We start from the raw sequence: 19,971 nt of genomic DNA, 5'->3' as shown, positions 1-19,971 counted from the left end.
CTTCTAGTGTTGTGTCTTCTAGTGTTGTATCTTCTAGTGTTGTGTCTTCTAGTGTTGTGTCTTCTAGTGTTGTGTCTTCTAGTGTTGGGTCTTCTAGTGTTGTGTCTTCTAGTGTTGTGTCTTCTAGTGTTGGGTCTTCTAGTGTTGTGTCTTCTAGTGTTGGGTCTTCTAGTGTTGTGTCTTCTAGTGTTGTGTCTCCTAGTGTTGGGTCTTCTGGTGTTGTGTCTTCTAGTGTTGGGTCTTCTAGTGTTGTGTCTTCTAGTGTTGGGTCTTCTAGTGTTGTGTCTTCTAGTGTTGGGTCTTCTAGTGTTGAGTCTTCTAGTGTTGGGTCTTCTAGTGTTGGGTCTTCTAGTGTAGTGTCTTCTAGTGTTGGGTCTTCTAGTGTTGTGTCTTCTAGTGTTGTGTCTTCTTGTGCTGGGTCTTCTAATGTTGGGCCTTCTAGTGTTGGGTCTTCTAGTGTTGTGTCTTCTAGTGTTGGGTCTTCTAGTGTTGTGTCTTCTAGTGTTGGGTCTTCTAGTGTTGAGTCTTCTAGTGTTGGGTCTTCTAGTGTTGGGTCTTCTAGTGTTGTGTCTTCTAGTGTTGTGTCTTCTAGTGTTAGACACTTGGAGGACATGTTTGCTTGTCGGTTACTGTTGTCAGACATGTTATCAGTTAAAGGACAGAATGAAAGACCGAGTGAAAGAGCAGCACTTTGCTCATTCCGATCTTCTAGTCGGTTCACCTGAATCTCTTTTTTGTCTTTCTTTCTCTCCTTGTACTTTTCATCCTTGTTCTTGTCCATAATGGTCTCCTTGTCTTCTTTCTTCCCATCGTCTGTCCTTGTATCGTCGATCTTCTCCTTGTCTTGTCTGTCTTCAAGTCCTTTTGTCTCCTGGTCAGTTTGTGTGTCCATCTCTGTCTTTCCATCCTCATTCCTCACCTCGCTTGTCTTTGTGTCCTCTTTCTTTTCCTTGTCTGCCTTCTGATCCTCGTTCCAGTCCTTGTCAGTCTTGGAATTTCCTTTCCTCTCCTTGTCCATCTTTGCATCCTGGTCCTTGTTTTTGTCGGTCTTTGAATCCTCTTCCTTCTCAGCGTCTATATTTTCTCCCTGGTTCTTTTCATTGTCAGTCTTTGGTTCTTCTTTATTGTTTGTGTTTGTCTTTGAGTCCTCCTTCTGCTCGTCTTTCATCTCCTCTGTCTTTGCAACTTTGTTGTTGTCCTGCTCCGTCACTGGAAACTCATTTCCACTTTTGTCCGGCCTTGTGTCTTCTTTCCACTCGCCGTCCGTCTTAAAGTCCTCCTTTGTCTTCACGTCTGTGTTTGCGTCTTCTTTCCTCTCTTCCTCTGTCTTTGTATCATATTTGCTCTCGTTGTCTGTCTCTGTGTCCTTTTTCATTTCCAGCTCCTCATTCGTCTCCTCGTCGGTCTCTGTGCCCTCTCTCCTCTGGTCTAACCTGATGTCCTTCTGCATTTCCTCCAGCGTCATCGTCAACATGCTGCTAATGACTCTGTCAAACTCGACGTCTTCGTCCTCACTGACTGAGGCGGTGGTCTCCAACTGTGTCCCAAGAAGGTCTCCTTCCCTTCCTCCAAGAATGTCCTGTTCTTCCTCTTGTCTTTCTTCTCTTTGGTCGGACATCTTCACCTCTGGCTGGTATTCTTGTCTGATTATTGTCTCCTTTGAGGTTCTCTCGTTCTTGTCTGATACAAGAAGGATGTCCTTAGACATCCTGCCATTAGATTCCTCTAGGTTTACTTCACCGTACTGGTCCGTAGAATCTAGAAGGTTCTCTCTCATTTCCTCATTTTGTTGGCTTAAAGCAAACATGTCCATTTCCACGTCTCCCATGGATTCCAATCTTTCCCGACGTTCTCCCGTCGCGTCCTCAGAGAGTTCCTCACTTAGGCTCGGCTGTCCACCTCCTCCCTGGTCGATCTCCGCATCATCCTCACTGACTGAGGCGGTGGTCTCCAACTGTGTCCCAAGAAGGTCTCCTTCCCTTCCTCTAAGAATGTCCTGTTCTTCCTCTTGTCTTTCTTCTCTTTGGTCGGACATCTTCACCTCTGGCTGGAATTCTTGTCTGATTATTGTCTCCTTTGAGGTTCTCTCGTTCTTGTCTGATACAAGAAGGATGTCCTTAGACATCCTGCCATTAGATTCCTCTAGGTTTACTTCACCGTACTGGTCCGTAGAATCTAGAAGGTTCTCTCTCATTTCCTCATTTTGTTGGCTTAAAGCAAACATGTCCATTTCCACGTCTCCCATGGATTCCAATCTTTCCCGACGTTCTCCCGTCGCGTCCTCAGAGAGTTCCTCACTTAGGCTCGGCTGTCCACCTCCTCCCTGGTCGATCTCCGCTTCATCCTCACTGACTGAGGCGGTGGTCTCCAACTGTGTCCCAAGAAGGTCTCCTTCCCTTCCTCCAAGAATGTCCTGTTCTTCCTCTTGTCTTTCTTCTCTTTGGTCGGACATCTTCACCTCTGGCTGGTATTCTTGTGTGATTATTGTCTCCTTTGAGGTTCTCTCGTCCTTGTCTAATACAAGAAGGATGTCCTTAGACATCCTGCCATTAGATTCCTCTAGGTTTACTTCACCGTACTGGTCCGTAGAATCTAGAAGGTTCTCTCTCATTTCCTCATTTTGTTGGCTTAAAGCAAACATGTCCATTTCCACGTCTCCCATGGATTCCAATCTTTCCCGACGTTCTCCCGTCGCGTCCTCAGAGAGTTCCTCACTTAGGCTCGGCTGTCCACCTCCTCCCTGGTCGATCTCCGCATCATCCTCACTGACTGAGGCGGTGGTCTCCAACTGTGTCCCAAGAAGGTCTCCTTCCCTTCCTCCAAGAATGTCCTGTTTTTCCTCTTGTCTTTCTTCTCTTTGGTCGGACATCTTCACCTCTGGCTGGAATTCTTGTCTGATTATTGTCTCCTTTGAGGTTCTCTCGTTCTTGTCTGATACAAGAAGGATGTCCTTAGACATCCTGCCATTAGATTCCTCTAGGTTTACTTCACCGTACTGGTCCGTAGAATCTAGAAGGTTCTCTCTCATTTCCTCATTTTGTTGGCTTAAAGCAAACATGTCCACTTCCACGTCTCCCATGGATTCCAATCTTTCCCGAAGTTCTCCCGTCGCGTCCTCAGAGAGTTCCTCACTTAGGCTCGGCTGTCCACTTCCTCCCTGGTCGATCTGCGCTTCGTCCTCACCGACTCGATCCAGCTCGTCCTCGGTGGAGGAGAACTGGGAGGCGCTGACCAGACTGGCCAGGTGGCGTACCTGCGCCGCCGGTGCCGCCTTGTCCTCCTGCAACCTCCACAGCGTCTCCTCGTGCATCACTTCCTCCCGGTCCAGTTCGTCCTCGGTGGATGAAAACTGAGTGGCGCCAACTTGCGTGGCCAACCTGCACACTTTGACCGCCAGCTCCTCTTCCTCCTCCTCTTCGTTCTTCTCTCCATCCGTTACTCTGTCCAGCTCGTCCTCCGTGGAGGACAACATGGCAGCCCGGACCTCCTCCTCCAGCTGACAGAGTTTGTGGGAGAGTCTTTCCGTCTTATCCTCTTCATCGCACCCTCCGTCTTCCTCACTTCTCCCCGCTCTGTCCAGCTCATCATCAGTGGACGAGAAGTACGCTAGTCTGGATTGTGCTACCAGCTTGTATAACCTGGCTTTGACCTCCTCTTCCTCTTCTCTGTCTACAGCGAAGTCCACTGCCGTCCTCTCATCTTCGCTTCCCATTTCCACCTCCTCTGCGTCGTCATCATCGTTTGCTTCGTCTCTGAGCGAGGAGTCCGACATGGACTCTTGACTGGACTCTGGATCGACTTGATCGCTTTGGTGTTCGGGGGTGTCGCTCTCCTGGCGTAACAGACTGGGAGTTGTGGCGTCAGGCGTCAAAGGGTCAGGAGTCTCAGCATCAGAGGGGGAACCAGACTGGCCGTCCTTCCTGTTGAAATCCTGTCGACGGGGGAACAAAATGCATGTTAGCTCCTATTTGAGCCCCTTTGATTTCAGACAATCCACTGGCAAAAGCATTGGTACACTCCAGGGCTGCACTTCACAGCTTACACTCCTGATTGTCATGTCTGTGTGATCATGTTTTGTTTTAGTCATGTTCGGTTTTGTTTTGTTTTGTCACCATAGCAACCATTAGTTTTCACCTGTCACGTCACGCACCTGTTTCACGTTTTGAGTCACGCACCTGTTTTCATTAATCATGTCCGTAGTATTTAAGTTCATTGTTTTCAGTTTGTCTTTCTGGTGACATCCCACATTTATGCTTCTGCACACTCTCCACACACCCTTGCTGCTCTTTTTTCATGCCGGTTCCATGCCAAGCAAGTTTTTGTTTATTAAGCCACAGTTAGTATTATTTGTTGTTCATAGTTTCTGCCTTTGTGCAAGTATTTGTTTTCATAGCCAAGTCGTTTTTCCGCCACTGTGCGCGCTTTTCGTTTGTTTTTAAATAAATAATGAATTCACCTTCACGCCACGTATGGTCCAAATCTTTTGCACCTCGGGAGAACAAACCACTCCATAGTCCAAGTCGTGACACTGATTGAGTCACTAAATTGATTAAGAGTTGTGGCCCAATACTTTTTGTCAGTAGGAAAACAACATTTTAATTGCAAAATAACACATTTTACATACACATTATTAGTCTGTGTCTGTTAGAATAATCATGTATGTAAATTTTAAATGTGCTTTATAAATAAAGTTGATTTGATTTGATTTGATATATATATTATCACACAACTTTATGCTTAAGGGCCGTTGCTATGGTTATTATTTGTATTTTTGTATCCGTGCAAAGCTGGCAATCCAAAAGATGGCCAGCCGTCTCTATCAGTGTTGTGTCCAGACTCGGCCTGCTGACTGCCAAGGCCGAACATCGGGTACCGGGACGCAGACAAAGCAGAGACGGGGTAACACCAGTGTCAACATATTTGAATTTTTGTATAATCATATATCGTGTCTAACTGGAGTTGTCGAGATTACCCCTTTCCCTCAGCGACGGCTTCAGTGATGTAACAGGGACCTTCCAAATAAATAGAGGAAGCACGTGGGCTGGACTTTTAGAGCGTAGTTTGGATCTGTAACTAGAACACAGCCCAAATAACGTGTCTCCTCAATTGAGCAAAATGTAACTCTGTCTCTGCATGATTCCTTGCTTCTTGTCTGTTTTAATAGATGTCATCAGTGTTTGAACCTGTTTGACTACTTTTGGATTGTTTTGTGTCATGTCTGTGGTGTCCTCTCAATTGCTCTGTTGATTGCCGTTCTGAATGTTGCCCGGCCGGGTTTGGTTCTGGAATTGGAATTGTATTATTATGGTATTATTTTGTTGGACTGATTAATAAAAAATAAAATGAAATTAAATATATTTGCTTAGCAATTTCGTTATGAAGTTATGCAATCATCATCATCATCGGCGGTCACTCGAACGAGTATGACGATCCTCCTGGTAGGGGGGTATCCCTTTATGAAGGATGCTTGTGCGTGACTTAGTTTAACGTGGGGAGACTGGTGCACAGACAGTCACCACACGATCCCTGACAGAATCGGGTCACGGTCCAGTGGCATGGAGTCCAAGACGACTGGGGACCCTTTTCTGCCATTGTGGTAGTTCTTAAATCTACCACCGTTGAGGTCTTCACCGTATCCCTGGCTAGGGGGCAGTCAGGTACTAGGCCTTTGCCAAGGGCCACCTGGGGTAACAGTAGGGGTGTAACGGTACGTGTATTTGTATCGAACCGTTTCGGTACGGGGGGTTCGGTTCGGAGGTGTACCGAACGAGTCCACATGCTCGCAGCGACCGGGCTAGGACAACATGTAAAAGCCAGACCTGGAAGACCCTCCTGCCTCGTTAAGATCTCCCGTTTGGGAACACTTCGGCTGCGCGATACAACAACGGAGGACGGAGGTTTGCCGACATTGTTCAGCAGCTGCTTCTGACAACACGTCAAACATGTGTTGCAACTTTCCTGCTTCCGGCTCCCAGACCGTAGTCGAGGAGCGCAGGGGAGACACTCCTCCAGGGCCTATGTATTCTCAGGGGGAAACACCCTTCACTCTACCCGGCAGTGGGTCTCCACAGCTCTACTAAGAATAACATACAGAAATAAATATTCTTGTTTCATTGAATATTTCTGCTGCCATGTCAACTAAAAAGAGCTAAAAAGATGTCTATTAAGTGAGTTAGTTCACTGCAAAGCATTTCTTACTAGTGGAGGTCCAGAAAGAGTGGCCCTTCTTTTACTTCTCCTCTTCTTCCGAGCTCTCTTCACTTTTCCCACCGCAGCCTCACTTCTGGTGATGCCCTCCTCCGTCGTTACGTTGAAGTTGACGTCCATGATGCTGGTCCTGCGGGACGACGGCGGTCGCTTCGGCTCAGCGGCTCCTCGCTTGTTAAAAGTATCCAGCGGGGACTTTTTACTCCTCTCGGAATCCGAACGAGCTCTGTTGTGGGCTGGACGCCTGACTTTGGAGCCCGTCATCTTCCTGTGGAACTCCTGCAGGATGGCGCCCCAGGAGGTGTCCGGCTCGGGTTTGGCTTCGTTGTCGGAGTCCATGCCCTCGTATGCGGACACCGCCCCAGACTCCCTCTCCAGGGCACTGTAGACCGGACTCTTCCTCTTGGCCAGCAGGCTGGGACGCGACAATTGGGAACTCTGCAAGGCAATCCAGTTCCCATCTGGGCTCTTCAGCATTGAGGACACACCTTCATATGCAGGTTTGAGCAGACCAGGACACAGATTAGAACATTAGCAACCCCCTCACTCAATGTCAAATTAACAACACCCAGCCTATCACAACAATAGGAAAGGGTACTGAATTTGGTATTTGTATTGGTAAAAGGAAATGGTATCATAAATCAGTAGAAGCATTTAAGTCCCGTCTTAAAACTCAATTGTTTACTCTAGCCTGTGAATAGACCCCCCTTTTAGAGCAGTTGATCTGCCGTCTCTTTTCTGCTCTGCCCCCCAGTCCTGCGTGGAGAGGTTATTAAGTGACCACAAATGATTTGCTAGCTGTTCAAATTCAGGACCCTGGGTGGACCACTCATCTGTTCATCAGTTGGGGACTTCTCAGCGCTGCTGACCTGTCTCCACTCAAGAGGATCTCCTGCTGGCCCCACTATGGACTGGACTCTCACTATTATGTTAGATCCACTATGGACTGGACTCTCACTATTATGTTAGATCCACTATGGACTGGACTCTCACACTATTATGTTAGATCCACTATGGACTGGACTCTCACTATTATGTTAGATCCACTATGGACTGGACTCTCACACTATTATGTTAGATCCACTATGGACTGGACTCTCACTATTATGTTAGATCCACTATGGACTGGACTCTCACTATTATGTTAGATCCACTATGGACTGGACTCTCACTATTATGTTAGATCCACTATGGACTGGACTGGACTCTCACTATTATGTTAGATCCACTATGGACTGGACTCTCACAATATTATGTTAGATCCACTATGGACTGGACTCTCACAATATTATGTTAGATCCACTATGGACTGGACTCTAACTTTTATGTTAGATCCACTATGGACTGGACTCTCACACTATTATGTTAGATCCACTATGGACTGGACACTCACTATTATGTTAGATCCACTATGGACTGGACTCTCACTATTATGTTAGATCCACTATGGACTGGACTCTCACTATTATGTTAGATCCACTATGGACTGGACTCTCACAATATTATGTTAGATCCACTATGGACTGGACTCTAACTATTATGTTAGATTCACTATGGACTGGACTCTCACAATATTATGTTAGATCCACTATGGACTGGACTCTAACTATTATGTCAGATTCACTATGGACAGGACTCTCACAATATTATGTTAGATCCACTATGGACTGGACTCTCACACTATTATGTTAGACCCACTATAGACTGGACTCTCACAATATTATGTTAGATCCACTATGGACTGGACTCTCACACTATTATGTTAGATCCACTATGGACTGGACTCTCACCATTATGTTAGATCCACTATGGACTGGACTCTCACAATATTATGTTAAATCCACTATGGACTGTACTCTAACTATTATGTTAGATCCACTATGGACTGGACTCTCACACTATTATGTTAGATCCACTATGGACTGGACTCTCACACTATTATGTTAGATCCACTATGGACTGGACACTCACTATTATGTTAGATCCACTATGGACTGGACTCTCACTATTATGTTAGATCCACTATGGACTGGACTCTCACCTTTATGTTAGATCCACTATGGACTGGACTCTCACTATTATGTTAGATCCACTATGGACTGGACTCTCACACTATTATGTTAGATCCACTATGGACTGGACTCTCACTATTATGTTAGATCCACTATGGACTGGATTCTCACACTATTATGTTAGATCCACTATGGACTGGACTCTCACTATTATGTTAGATCCACTATGGACTGGACTCTCACCATTATGTTAGATCCACTATGGACTGGACTCTCACACTATTATGTTAGATCCACAATGGGCTGGACTCTCACTATTATGTTAGATCCACCAATTGATCTACCAGAGTTTTCCAAACGTTCGACACTAGTCCAAGTAGTCCCAGCTGCGCTGTCTTCTTCCTTATGTAACGCCTGAAGAGCATCTTGGACCAGACCTGCTGGAAGGTTGTCATCCACCAGTGAGAAGGCGGACTGGGACCTCTGCAAATAAGAGAGGATGCAACAGTTGACCACTAGAGGTCACTGGTAGTTACCACTCGGAGTGGAGGTGTAATGTGTGTTTACGTCACCCAGAGGCCTTTGAGGTGTTTGAAGGTGCTGCCGGCCTGGTCGCCATGGTGATGGAGATCGGGGTCGCGCTCAAGATCAGGCACATCCTGATCGCACTTGTCCCTCGTGTCAGCCAAAGTCTTCCTCCCGGAGATGATCTACCACGCGGGGAAACGGCAGGATTACAACATCAGCCGGTGTTCTTAGGAAGTCAAGAACTCCAACTTCCATCTTACCTTCTGCATGATGGTCTTGGCCAGTTCCTCGATGAGCTCTGCCTTGTGCTCACGCAGGTATTGTGCTTCAGTTCGATTCCCCTGATTGGATGCACACGTTACACATAAGCAGACACAAATAAGCTGATTATCTGCCAAATACATGTTTTGGCTCAAAGTATTTGGGTTATTGAAACAGATTAGAAACGGACAAATATGAATTGACAAACAGTGACTTGTTAAGAGCGAAGTCATAGAAGAGTTTTGTTTGTTTTCATTGTTATCCCATTGGGTTGAGTTTTTCCTTGCCCTGATGTGGGATCTGAGCCGAGGATGTCTCGTGATTTAGAGCTATATAAGTAAACATTGATTGATTGATGATTGAGCGTTGGGCTTCAGGATGGACAAAGTGAGCTCCCAAGCTCTTTACGACACTTAAAGCTGAGTTGAAAAACCGCCAGAGACAGAATAGGTATTTTGTAATATATTTTCAAAGCTTTGCAGATATACATTTGAGACCAGTCCAGCATAGAACATTCTATCGCCCCGCCAAGCTGGTCTGCTCCCCGAAACACCCTCTCCCCCCTTAAGTCCCTGGCAGTCCTCTCTCTCTAGCCAAAACAAATGTCCATTATCTCTCTCTCTCTTAACACTCCTCATTCAAGGTTAAGCACACAGTTTTGCAGACAACCAAAAGACCACAATTGGAAGAAAAACACTAGCTACTTGGAGGGATACTCGCTCATCCACGCGGACTGCACATTGACCGAGACCTCTCAGTGGCCTAGTGGTTAGAGTGTCCGCCCTGAGATCGGTAGGTTGTGAGTTCAAATCCCGGCCGAGTCATACCAAAGACTATAAAAATGGGACCCATTACCTCCCTGCTTGGCACTCAGCATCAAGGGTTGGAATTGGGGGTTAAATCACCAAAATGATTCCCGGGCGCGGCCACCGCTGCTGCCCACTGCTCCCCTCACCTCCCAGGGGGTGATCAAGGGTGATGGGTCAAATGCAGAGAATAATCTCGCCACACCTAGTGTGTGTGTGTGACAATCATTGGTACTTTAACTTTAACTTTAACTTTAGTGGGCAGCCTAGGATGGAGTCGGCTCTCTTGGTTGCTTTGTCGGTGCTGACCTTAACAGACTATGTGGAGCCCTGCAGAGGCCACCACGGTGTATGTGGGTGTTGAAATCGTCCATCCATCCATTTTCTACCGCTTGTCCCTTTCGGGGGTTGCTGGAGCCTATCTCAGCTGCATGCGGGCGGAAGGCGGGGTACACCCCGGACAAGTCGCTGCCTCATCGCAGGTGTTGAAATCGTGTTTTTGTTTATTTTGTTTGTTGCAATCTTGGTTTTGTCATGATCCATGGCCCGGATCATGTGTTGTTGTATTCTGTTAGTTTTGGACTCCCTTAGTTCCGGTTTTTGTGCACCTTTTGTTTGTTTTTAGTTACCATGAGTGCTTATTGTTTCCACCTGTCTCTGATTGGTGCTCGGGACGCTCACCTGCTTCCCGAGCACTAATCAGAGGGACTATTTAATCCTGCCTTTACCGGTCAGTCGGGCTGGCTTCATTCTGTCACGACGCCCCGGGGGGGGGGGGGCGGGGGGCAGCTTACTGCAGGGTTCGTTCTCCCGGGATGCAGATGGACCACTCCGGATAAGGCGTGCAGGTAGGAACATGATTTAATCATCGAAAAATAACGTGTAGTACCAAAAACAGAAAACAAGGAAAAGGGATGCGTGCCGATCGCACTGAAAGCTAAGGAAAAAACTGAATCATGAGCTAGGAAACATGAAAACCAAACGTAACAGGTTGCATGTAATAAACAATGAAGCCAGCCCGACTGACCGGCAAAGGCAGGATTAAATAGTCCCTCTGATTAGTGCTCGGGAAACAGGTGAGCGTCTTGAGCACCAATCAGAGACAGGTGGAAACAATAAGCACCTAACTAACTAAAAACAAACAAGGGTGCACAAAAACAGGAACTAAGGTAGTCTAAAACTAACAGAATATAACAACACATGATCCGGGCCACGGATCATGACAGTTTTAATCTTGTTTTAATATTGCACATTGGAGTATGGGAGAGACGCAATTTCAGTCTGCTGTGTAATGTCTGATTGACAATAAAGTTGACTTGACTTGACCTGGGGATAGGTTGATTGGCAACACTAAGTTGACCCTAGTGTGTGAACAGAGCTGTTACTGGATCAAGGACTTTCTAACGGACCGCCCTCAGAGAGTGAAGGTCGGACACCATCTTTCCTCAACTTTCCAAAGGGCTGTGTTTTGAGCCCCTTGCTCTTCAGTCTTTACACCTACGACTGTATTCCCATCCATCCGAGCAATTCCATCATCAAGTGGTGGAGCTCATCACAGAAGGGGACGAGACTGACTATAGAGAAGAGGTGAAGGCACTTTCAGACCACTATGCCAAAACCAACCTCATTCTCAACCCCAAAAAGACCAAGGCAAGGAAAAAAAAACACTTAGCCCATCCAGCCCATCTACATCATGGGAGAGTGCAAGTTCCTGGGCATGAACATCTCAAGCAACTCCAGAAAAAAGGTCAGCTAAGATTGTATTTTCTGAGAAGGCTGAGGAAAATAGATCCGGCTGATAACCGGCTCCTGTCCTTCTATCACTGCTCCGTTGAGTCAATACTGACCTACGGTATCTCCGTGTGGTTTTCTAGCTGCACGGTGGCAGAGAGAAAGAAACTACAGGGGGTCATAAAGAGGATCACTGCATGTCCTCTTGCATCTCTAGAGGACCTGTATAAGAGACACTGCAACAGGAGAGAAAACAGCATCCTCAGGGACTCATCCCACCCAGGTGACCACTGGCTTGAACTATTGCCCTCAGGGAGGCGCTATAAGACCATCAAAGCAAGGACAAATAGATTGAAAAACAGTTTCTATCCTAGAGCTTTTATTGCCCTAAACTCCGCACTTACCTGAACACTCACCACTTTATTAACTTGCTTAACTCTGATAAGAGATCTGCTGTGCAATATGTTTTTACATTTTTAAAATGTTTATTATTGTTTGTTGTCTTAAGCGTATTTTATGTAGGTTGTTTTAAAAGCCTGGCCAGGATCTTCAGCTCTCACTGGATCGGTTCGCAGCCGAGTGTGAAGCGACTGGGATGAGAATCAGCACCTCCAAGTCCGAGTCCATGGTTCTCGCTCGGAAAAGGGTGGAGTGCCATCTCCGGGTTGGGGAGGAGATCTTGCCCCAAGTGGAGGAGTTCAAGTACCTCGGAGTCTTGTTCACGAGTGAGGGAAGAGTGGATGGTGAGATCGACAGGCGGATCGGTGCGGCGTCTTCAGTAATGCGGACGCTGTATCGATCCGTTGTGGTGAAGGCAAAGCTCTCGATTTACCGGTCGATCTACGTTCCCATTCTCACCTATGGTCATGAGCTTTGGGTTATGACCGAAAGGACAAGATCACGGGTACAAGCGGCCGAAATGAGTTTCCTCCGCCGGGTGGCGGGGCTCTCCCTTAGAGATAGGGTGAGAAGCTCTGCCATCCGGGGGGAGCTCAAAGTAAAGCCGCTGCTCCTCCACATCGAGAGGAGCCAGATGAGGTGGTTCGGGCATCTGGTCAGGATGCCACCCGAACGCCTCCCTAGGGAGGTGTTTAGGGCACGTCCGACCGGTAGGAGGCCACGGGGAAGACCCAGGACACGTTGGGAAGACTATGTCTCCCGGCTGGCCTGGGAACGCCTCGGGGTCCCACAGGAAGAGCTGGACAAAGTGGCTGGGGAGAGGGAAGTCTGGGCTTCCCTGCTTAGGCTGCTGCCCCCGCGACCCGACCTCGGATAAGCGGAAGAAGATGGGATGGATGGATGGATGGATGTTTTAAAAGCACTGAGCTGGATTGCTGTTCAATTTCGTTGTTTCCATGCAATAACAATAAAGGTATTCTGATTCTGATTCTTTGATTCTGAATGTAAGTGTGAATGTTGTCTGTCTATCTGTGTTGGTCCTGCAATGAGGTGGCCACTTGTCCAGGGTGTACCTCGCCTACCGCCCGAATGCAGCTGAGATAGGCTCCAGCACCCCCCCCGAGACCCCAAAAGGGACAAGCGGTAGAAAATGGATGGACGGATATCAATATGGATGGCCGCTACAGTAATGCGCTCTCTCGTCGTCGCTGCGTTTTTCTTTGTTTCTTACGTTGTGCAAAAAGAGCACAGTACCAAGTCACATTCCTTTGTGTGTTACAAACTTGGCCAAAGAAGTTGATTGTGATTCTGATTATGAAAGCACAGAGAAAGAGGAGTAACAAACACCTGAGTGGCAGTGTCGATCTCGGCGTTGCAAATGGCCTCATCTATGGCCTCCTCTGCCACCCGAAGAGCCACGGTGAGTGACTCGGCCATGCTGTGCTCTGAACACAGACAAAAAAAACAACAAAAAGAAAACATGTAGCTATTTTCAATGAAATCTACTTCTACTAGACATGTGCGACAAGGAGTGCTGTGGACTGACATGTTATTGCAGTAAACTGTAATGTGAGTGCAGTGGTTAGTTGGTCTAGTCTAGTCTGGAACTAATTAACCAATGAGCAGTGGTTTGCCCGCAGTTAGTAAAGTATACATTTAGTGAGAAAACTGGCTGATTAGCAGAGGTGGGTAGAGTAGCCAGTAGTGATGGGTTGATGAGGCGTCATGAAGCGTTTCGACACATTGCAAAACTGTATTGATACTGTGTCGATACTGTGTCACTAAATACTGACATCTGCTGGACATTAAAAATCCCTACAGGCAACCTATGGACCGACTCAACTGACACTGATTTGATGCCCTAGTACAGGGGTCACCAACCTTTTTGAAACCAAAAACGACTTCTTGGGTACTGATTAATGCGAAGGGCTACCAGTTTGATACACACTTAAATAAATAAATATATTGTCATTTGTAAGTTACACGTAAGTGTGATTTAAACAAGAATAGCTAAATAAATAAATGTATATATATAAAAAAAAATGGGTATTTCTGTCTGTCATTCCGTCGTACATTTTTTTTCCCTTTTACGGAAGGTTTTTCGTAGAGAATAAATGATGAAAAAAAAACACTTAATTGAACGGTTTAAAAGAGGAGAAAACACGAAAAAAATTAAAATAAAATATTGAAACATAGTTTATCTTCAATTTCGACTCTTTAAAATTCAAAATTCAACCGACAAAAAGAAGAGAAAAACTAGCTAATTTGAATCTTTTTGAAAAAATTAAAAATAATTTATGGAACATCATTAGTAATTTTTCCTGATTAAGATAAATTTTAGAATTTTGATGACATGTTTTAAATTGGTTAAAATCCAATCTGCAATTTGTTAGAATATTTAACAAATTGGACCAAGCTATATTTCTAACAAAGACAAATCAGTATTTCTTCTAGATTTTCCAGAACAAAAATTTTAAAAGAAATTCAAAATACTTTGAAATAAGATTTAATTTTGATTCTACAGATTTTCTAGATTTGCCAGAATAATCTTTTTGAATTTTAATCATAGTAAGTTTGAAGAAATATTTCACAAATATTCTTCGTGGAAAAACCAGAAGCTAAAATATTTATTCTTTACAATAAAAAAAAATAAAAAATTACTTGAACATTGATTTAAATTGTCAGGAAATAAGAGGAAGAAATTTAAAAGGTAAAAATGTATATTTGTTTAAAAATCCTAAAATCATTTTTAAGGTTGTGTTTTTTCTCTAAAATTGTATTTCTAAAAGTAATAAGAAGCAAAGTAAAAAAATAAATGAATTTATTTAAACAAGTGAAGACCCATCCATCCATTTTCTACCGCTTATTCCAAGTGAAGACCAAGTCTTTAAAATATTTTCTTGGATTTTCAAATTCTATTTGAGATTTGTCTCTTTTAGAATTAAAAATGTCGAGCAAAGCGAGCCCAGCTTGCTAGTAAATAAATACAATTAAAAAAAAAATAGAGGCAGCTCACTGGTAAGTGCTGCTCTTTGAGCTATTTTTAGAACAGGCCAGCGGGCGACTGATCTGGTCCTTACGGGCTACCTGGTGACCGCGGGCACCGCGTTGGTGACCCCTGCCCTAGTATATACAATAATATAAACCAAGTCATTGTATTTCATTTAGGATTATTTCATATCTTCATTTAAATAAAAATATATTTTTATCTTTTTTAGATACAGTCAATAAATAATGTGAACATGTATCATAACATGGAAATCTAAGAGAACGTGTTGTGGATGATTGTGGACTGGGAATTTTTTTAATTTTATATTTTTACACATTTGTATAAAAAAATAAATAAAAATAAAAAGTTTTTCCGACGTATTACATTTTAGACGATTTCTCTTAGTTATTATTTCTCCGGCTGTAGAAAAGAGCCGCTCACAGGGCACAGAGGAGGCGTCAGTGCGACACAGTTGGCGTATCGGTCACGTGACCAAAACAGCTCATGATCGGTCACGTGACTTTCTAAAAGCGGTACGCGCACCGACACAGGGTTTTGCTCTATGAGCTCGACGCATGCATCGGTGTTGCCGGACCCATCACTAGTAACCAGAAATTGTACCCAAGTAAGAGTACTGTTACTTTAGAGATGTATTACCCAAGTAAAAGTAAAGAGTAGTCACCCAAATATTTACTTGAGTAAAAGTAAAAAGTATGTTGTGAAAAAACTACTCAAGTACTGAGTAACTGATGAGCAACCTGTTCGTTTAATGATGACGGCAACAAATAATGCACAAAAACATAAAAATAGCAATGAGCAAATTCAGAGCCAGGAATATCTCTTAAGCAACTAAAACAATAATATATATTAAATAATAATACATTAACATAAAAAAAAATGAAGGCAAATTGAGCCACAATAACTTAACAGCACCGTAGGCTCAGTAGGCAGAGATTACAAAGGAAAATAACAAGTTAGCCTTTACGCAAACCATAAACTGATAGGTGTGGGCTGCACCTGGGAACACACTGTGCACTTCTGATTGGTGTTTCTATGCATCTGTGAGTGTGTGCGCGACTGTGCGTGTGTGTCTATGAGGCTGCAGTGCGTTAATAAATGTCCCCACATGATGTACATTTGACAGTGATTCATAGCAGGGAAGCTAACATCAGCCTACGGTGACAGCCAAAATATCTACTAACGATACTTACCGCCATGTGCTTCCTCAAATTTGACGTTGAGTTCATGTAAGTTTAAGCTTGTTGTTGTTTTGCCGCTGAAACTTTCAGAACAGGTCATGTGACCGCCTGGCTCTGTTTGATTGGTGAAACGGAGTCAAACGTCACCAGTGACTGTATTTGATTGGTGAAACGGAGTCAAACGTCACCGGTGACTGCATTTGATTGGTGAAACGGAGTCAAACGTCACCGGTGACTGTATTTGATTGGTGAAACGGAGTCAAACGTCACCAGTGACTGCATTTGATTGGTGAAACGGAGTCAAACGTCACCAGTGACTGTATTTGATTGGTGAAACGGAGTCAAACGTCACCAGTGACTGTATTTGATTGGTGAAACGGAGTCAAACGTCACCAGTGACTGCATTTGATTGGTGAAACGGAGTCAAACGTGACCAGTGACTGCATTTGATTGGTGAAACGGAGTCAAACATCACCAGTGACTGCATTTGATTGGTGAAACGGAGTCAAACGTCACCAGTGACTGTATTTGATTGGTGAAACGGAGTCAAACGTCACCAGTGACTGTATTTGATTGGTGAAACGGAGTCAAACGTCACCGGTGACTGCATTTGATTGGTTAAACGGAGTCAAACGTCACCAGTGACTGCATTTGATTGGTGAAACGGAGTCAAACGTCACCAGTGACTGCATTTGATTGGTGAAACTGAGTCAAACGTCACCAGTGACTGTATTTGATTGGTGAAACGGAGTCAAACGTCACCAGTGACTGCATTTGATTGGTGAAACTGAGTCAAACGTCACCAGTGACTGCATTTGATTGGTGAAACGGAGTCAAACGTCACCAGTGACTGCATTTGATTGGTGAAACGGAGTCAAACGTCACCAGTGACTGCATTTGATTGGTGAAACGGAGTCAAACGTCACCAGTGACTGCATTTGATTGGTGAAACGGAGTCAAACGTCACCGGTGACTGTATTTGATTGGTGAAACGGAGTCAAACGTCACCGGTGACTGTATTTGATTGGTGAAACGGAGTCAAACGTCACCAGTGACTGCATTTGATTGGTGAAACGGAGTCAAACATCACCAGTGACTGTATTTGATTGGTGAAACGGAGTCAAACGTCACCAGTGACTGTATTTGATTGGTGAAACGGAGTCAAACGTCACCGGTGACTGCATTTGATTGGTGAAACGGAGTCAAACGTCACCGGTGACTGTATTTGATTGGTGAAACGGAGTCAAACGTCACCAGTGACTGCATTTGATTGGTGAAACGGAGTCAAACGTCACCAGTGACTGTATTTGATTGGTGAAACGGAGTCAAACGTCACCGGTGACTGTGTTTGATTGGTGAAACGGAGTCAAACGTCACCAGTGACTGTATTTGATTGGTGAAACGGAGTCAAACGTCACCAGTGACTGTATTTGATTGGTGAAACGGAGTCAAACATCACCAGTGACTGCATTTGATTGGTAAAACGGAGTCAAACGTCACCGGTGACTGTATTTGATTGGTGAATTGGAGTCAAACGTCACCAGTGACTGCATTTGATTGGTGAAACGGAGTCAAACGTCACCAGTGACTGTATTTGATTGGTGAAACGGAGTCAAACGTCACCGGTGACTGTATTTGATTGGTGAAACGGAGTCAAACGTCACCGGTGACTGCATTTGATTGGTGAAACGGAGTCAAACGTCACCAGTGACTGCATTTGATTGGTGAAACGGAGTCAAACGTCACCAGTGACTGCATTTGATTGGTGAAACGGAGTCAAACGTCACCGGTGACTGTATTTGATTGGTGAAACGGAGTCAAACATCACCAGTGACTGTATTTGATTGGTGAAACGGAGTCAAACGTCACCAGTGACTGCATTTGATTGGTGAAACGGAGTCAAACGTCACCAGTGACTGCATTTGATTGGTGAAACGGAGTCAAACGTCACCGGTGACTGTATTTGATTGGTGAAACGGAGTCAAACATCACCAGTGACTGTATTTGATTGGTGAAAGGGAGTCAAACATCACCAGTGACTGCATTTGATTGGTGAAACGGAGTCAAACGTCACCGGTGACTGCATTTGATTGGTGAAACGGAGTCAAACGTCACCAGTGACTGCATTTGATTGGTGAAACGGAGTCAAACATCACCGGTGACTGCATTTGATTGGTGAAACGGAGTCAAACGTCACCGGTGACCGCATTTGATTGGTGAAACTGAGTCAAACGTCACCAGTGACTGTATTTGATTGGTGAAACGGAGTCAAACGTCACCGGTGACTGCATTTGATTGGTGAAACGGAGTCAAACGTCACCAGTGACTGCATTTGATTGGTGAGACGGAGTCAAACGTCACCAGTGACTGCATTTGATTGGTGAAACGGAGTCAAACGTCACCAGTGACTGCATTTGATTGGTGAAACGGAGTCAAACGTCACCAGTGACTGTATTTGATTGGTGAAACGGAGTCAAACGTCACCGGTGACTGTATTTGATTGGTGAAACGGAGTCAAACGTCACCGGTGACTGCATTTGATTGGTGAAACGGAGTCAAACGTCACCAGTGACTGCATTTGATTGGTGAAACGGAGTCAAACGTCACCAGTGACTGTATTTGATTGGTGAAACGGAGTCAAACGTCACCAGTGACTGTATTTGATTGGTGAAACGGAGTCAAACGTCACCAGTGACTGCATTTGATTGGTGAAACGGAGTCAAACGTCACCAGTGACTGCATTTGATTGGTGAAACGGAGTCAAACGTCACCAGTGACTGCATTTGATTGGTGAAACGGAGTCAAACGCCACCAGTGACTATATTTGATTGGTGAAACGGAGTCAAACGTCACCAGTGACTGCATTTGATTGGTGAGACGCAGGCATGTGATAGATCCTACTTTGAAGGTCTGTCTGACAAAGCAAAACAAACAAAGCGTGCATTAACAGATGGATAAAAATCAGTAGCGAGTAGCGAGCTGAATGTAGATAAATGGAGCGGAGTAAAAGTAGCGTTTCTTCTCTATAAATATACTCAAGTATGTTGCATTAAAACTACTCTTAGAAGTACAATTTTTCCCAAAAGTTACTCAAGTAGATGTAACGGAGTAAATGTAGCGCGTTACTACCCACCTCTGCTGATTAGTGTAGCAAATTGTCAGGTTAGTGTACAAACAGCTGGCAGGTCAGTACAAAGACTTAGCAGTTTAGTGTAGTGAACCGGCATTTTGGGGTAGGTAGGTCAGTGCATAGAAGTCATGGGTTATTACTGTCAGGTGACATGTTAGTCCGGCGTACTACTGGCAGGTTAGGGCAGTGACCGGGTCAAGTTAGTGGGGAGAACCAGTAGATCAGTACAAAGAATCCTCAGCTAAAAGCAGTGAACTGGCAGTTTGTAATACGTAAATCCATCATTGAATGAGTTTAACTAGCAGGTTAATGCAGTGACCTGGCAGGTACTGCAAGTACAAGTAATCAACAGTTTTGTTGCAGTAAGTTATGTGCATGTATGTATACCTGTATATTAGACCTGCTCAGTGGCCTTGTGGTTAGAGTAAGTACAAATAATAGACAGTTATGAACTGCATGTAAGTACAAATAATAGACAGTTATGAACTGCATGTAAGTACAAATAATAGACAGTTATGAACTGCATGTAAGTACAAATAATAGACAGTTATGAACTGCATGTAAGTACAAATAATAGACAGTTATGAACTGCATGTACCGTATTTTCCGCACTATTAGCCGCACCTAAAAACCACAAATTTACTCAAAAGCTGACAGTGCGGCTTTTAACCCGGTGCGCTTTATATATGGATTAATATTAAGATTCATT

The 19,971-nt window shown here is 44.7% G+C and overlaps 1 protein-coding gene across 1 annotated transcript in view; it reads right to left on the bottom strand.

Moving 5' to 3' along the window:
* myripa (myosin VIIA and Rab interacting protein a) overlaps positions 1-19,971 on the bottom strand; it is a 57,174-nt gene that overhangs the window by 15,163 nt on the left and 22,040 nt on the right. Inside the window, exons 5-10 of the mRNA XM_061979817.1 lie at positions 13,292-13,389; positions 9,008-9,088; positions 8,792-8,929; positions 8,564-8,702; positions 6,199-6,695; positions 722-3,931 (exon numbers count right to left, since the gene is read on the bottom strand). Coding sequence (XP_061835801.1) covers positions 722-3,931; positions 6,199-6,695; positions 8,564-8,702; positions 8,792-8,929; positions 9,008-9,088; positions 13,292-13,389 — 4,163 coding nt within the window. The remainder of the gene's footprint in view (positions 1-721; positions 3,932-6,198; positions 6,696-8,563; positions 8,703-8,791; positions 8,930-9,007; positions 9,089-13,291; positions 13,390-19,971) is intronic.

Source organism: Nerophis lumbriciformis, linkage group LG19 (genome assembly GCF_033978685.3).
Source record: "Nerophis lumbriciformis linkage group LG19, RoL_Nlum_v2.1, whole genome shotgun sequence".
Classification (NCBI taxonomy): Eukaryota; Metazoa; Chordata; class Actinopteri; order Syngnathiformes; family Syngnathidae; genus Nerophis; species Nerophis lumbriciformis.
This window is presented reverse-complemented; position numbering and strand designations above follow the sequence as displayed.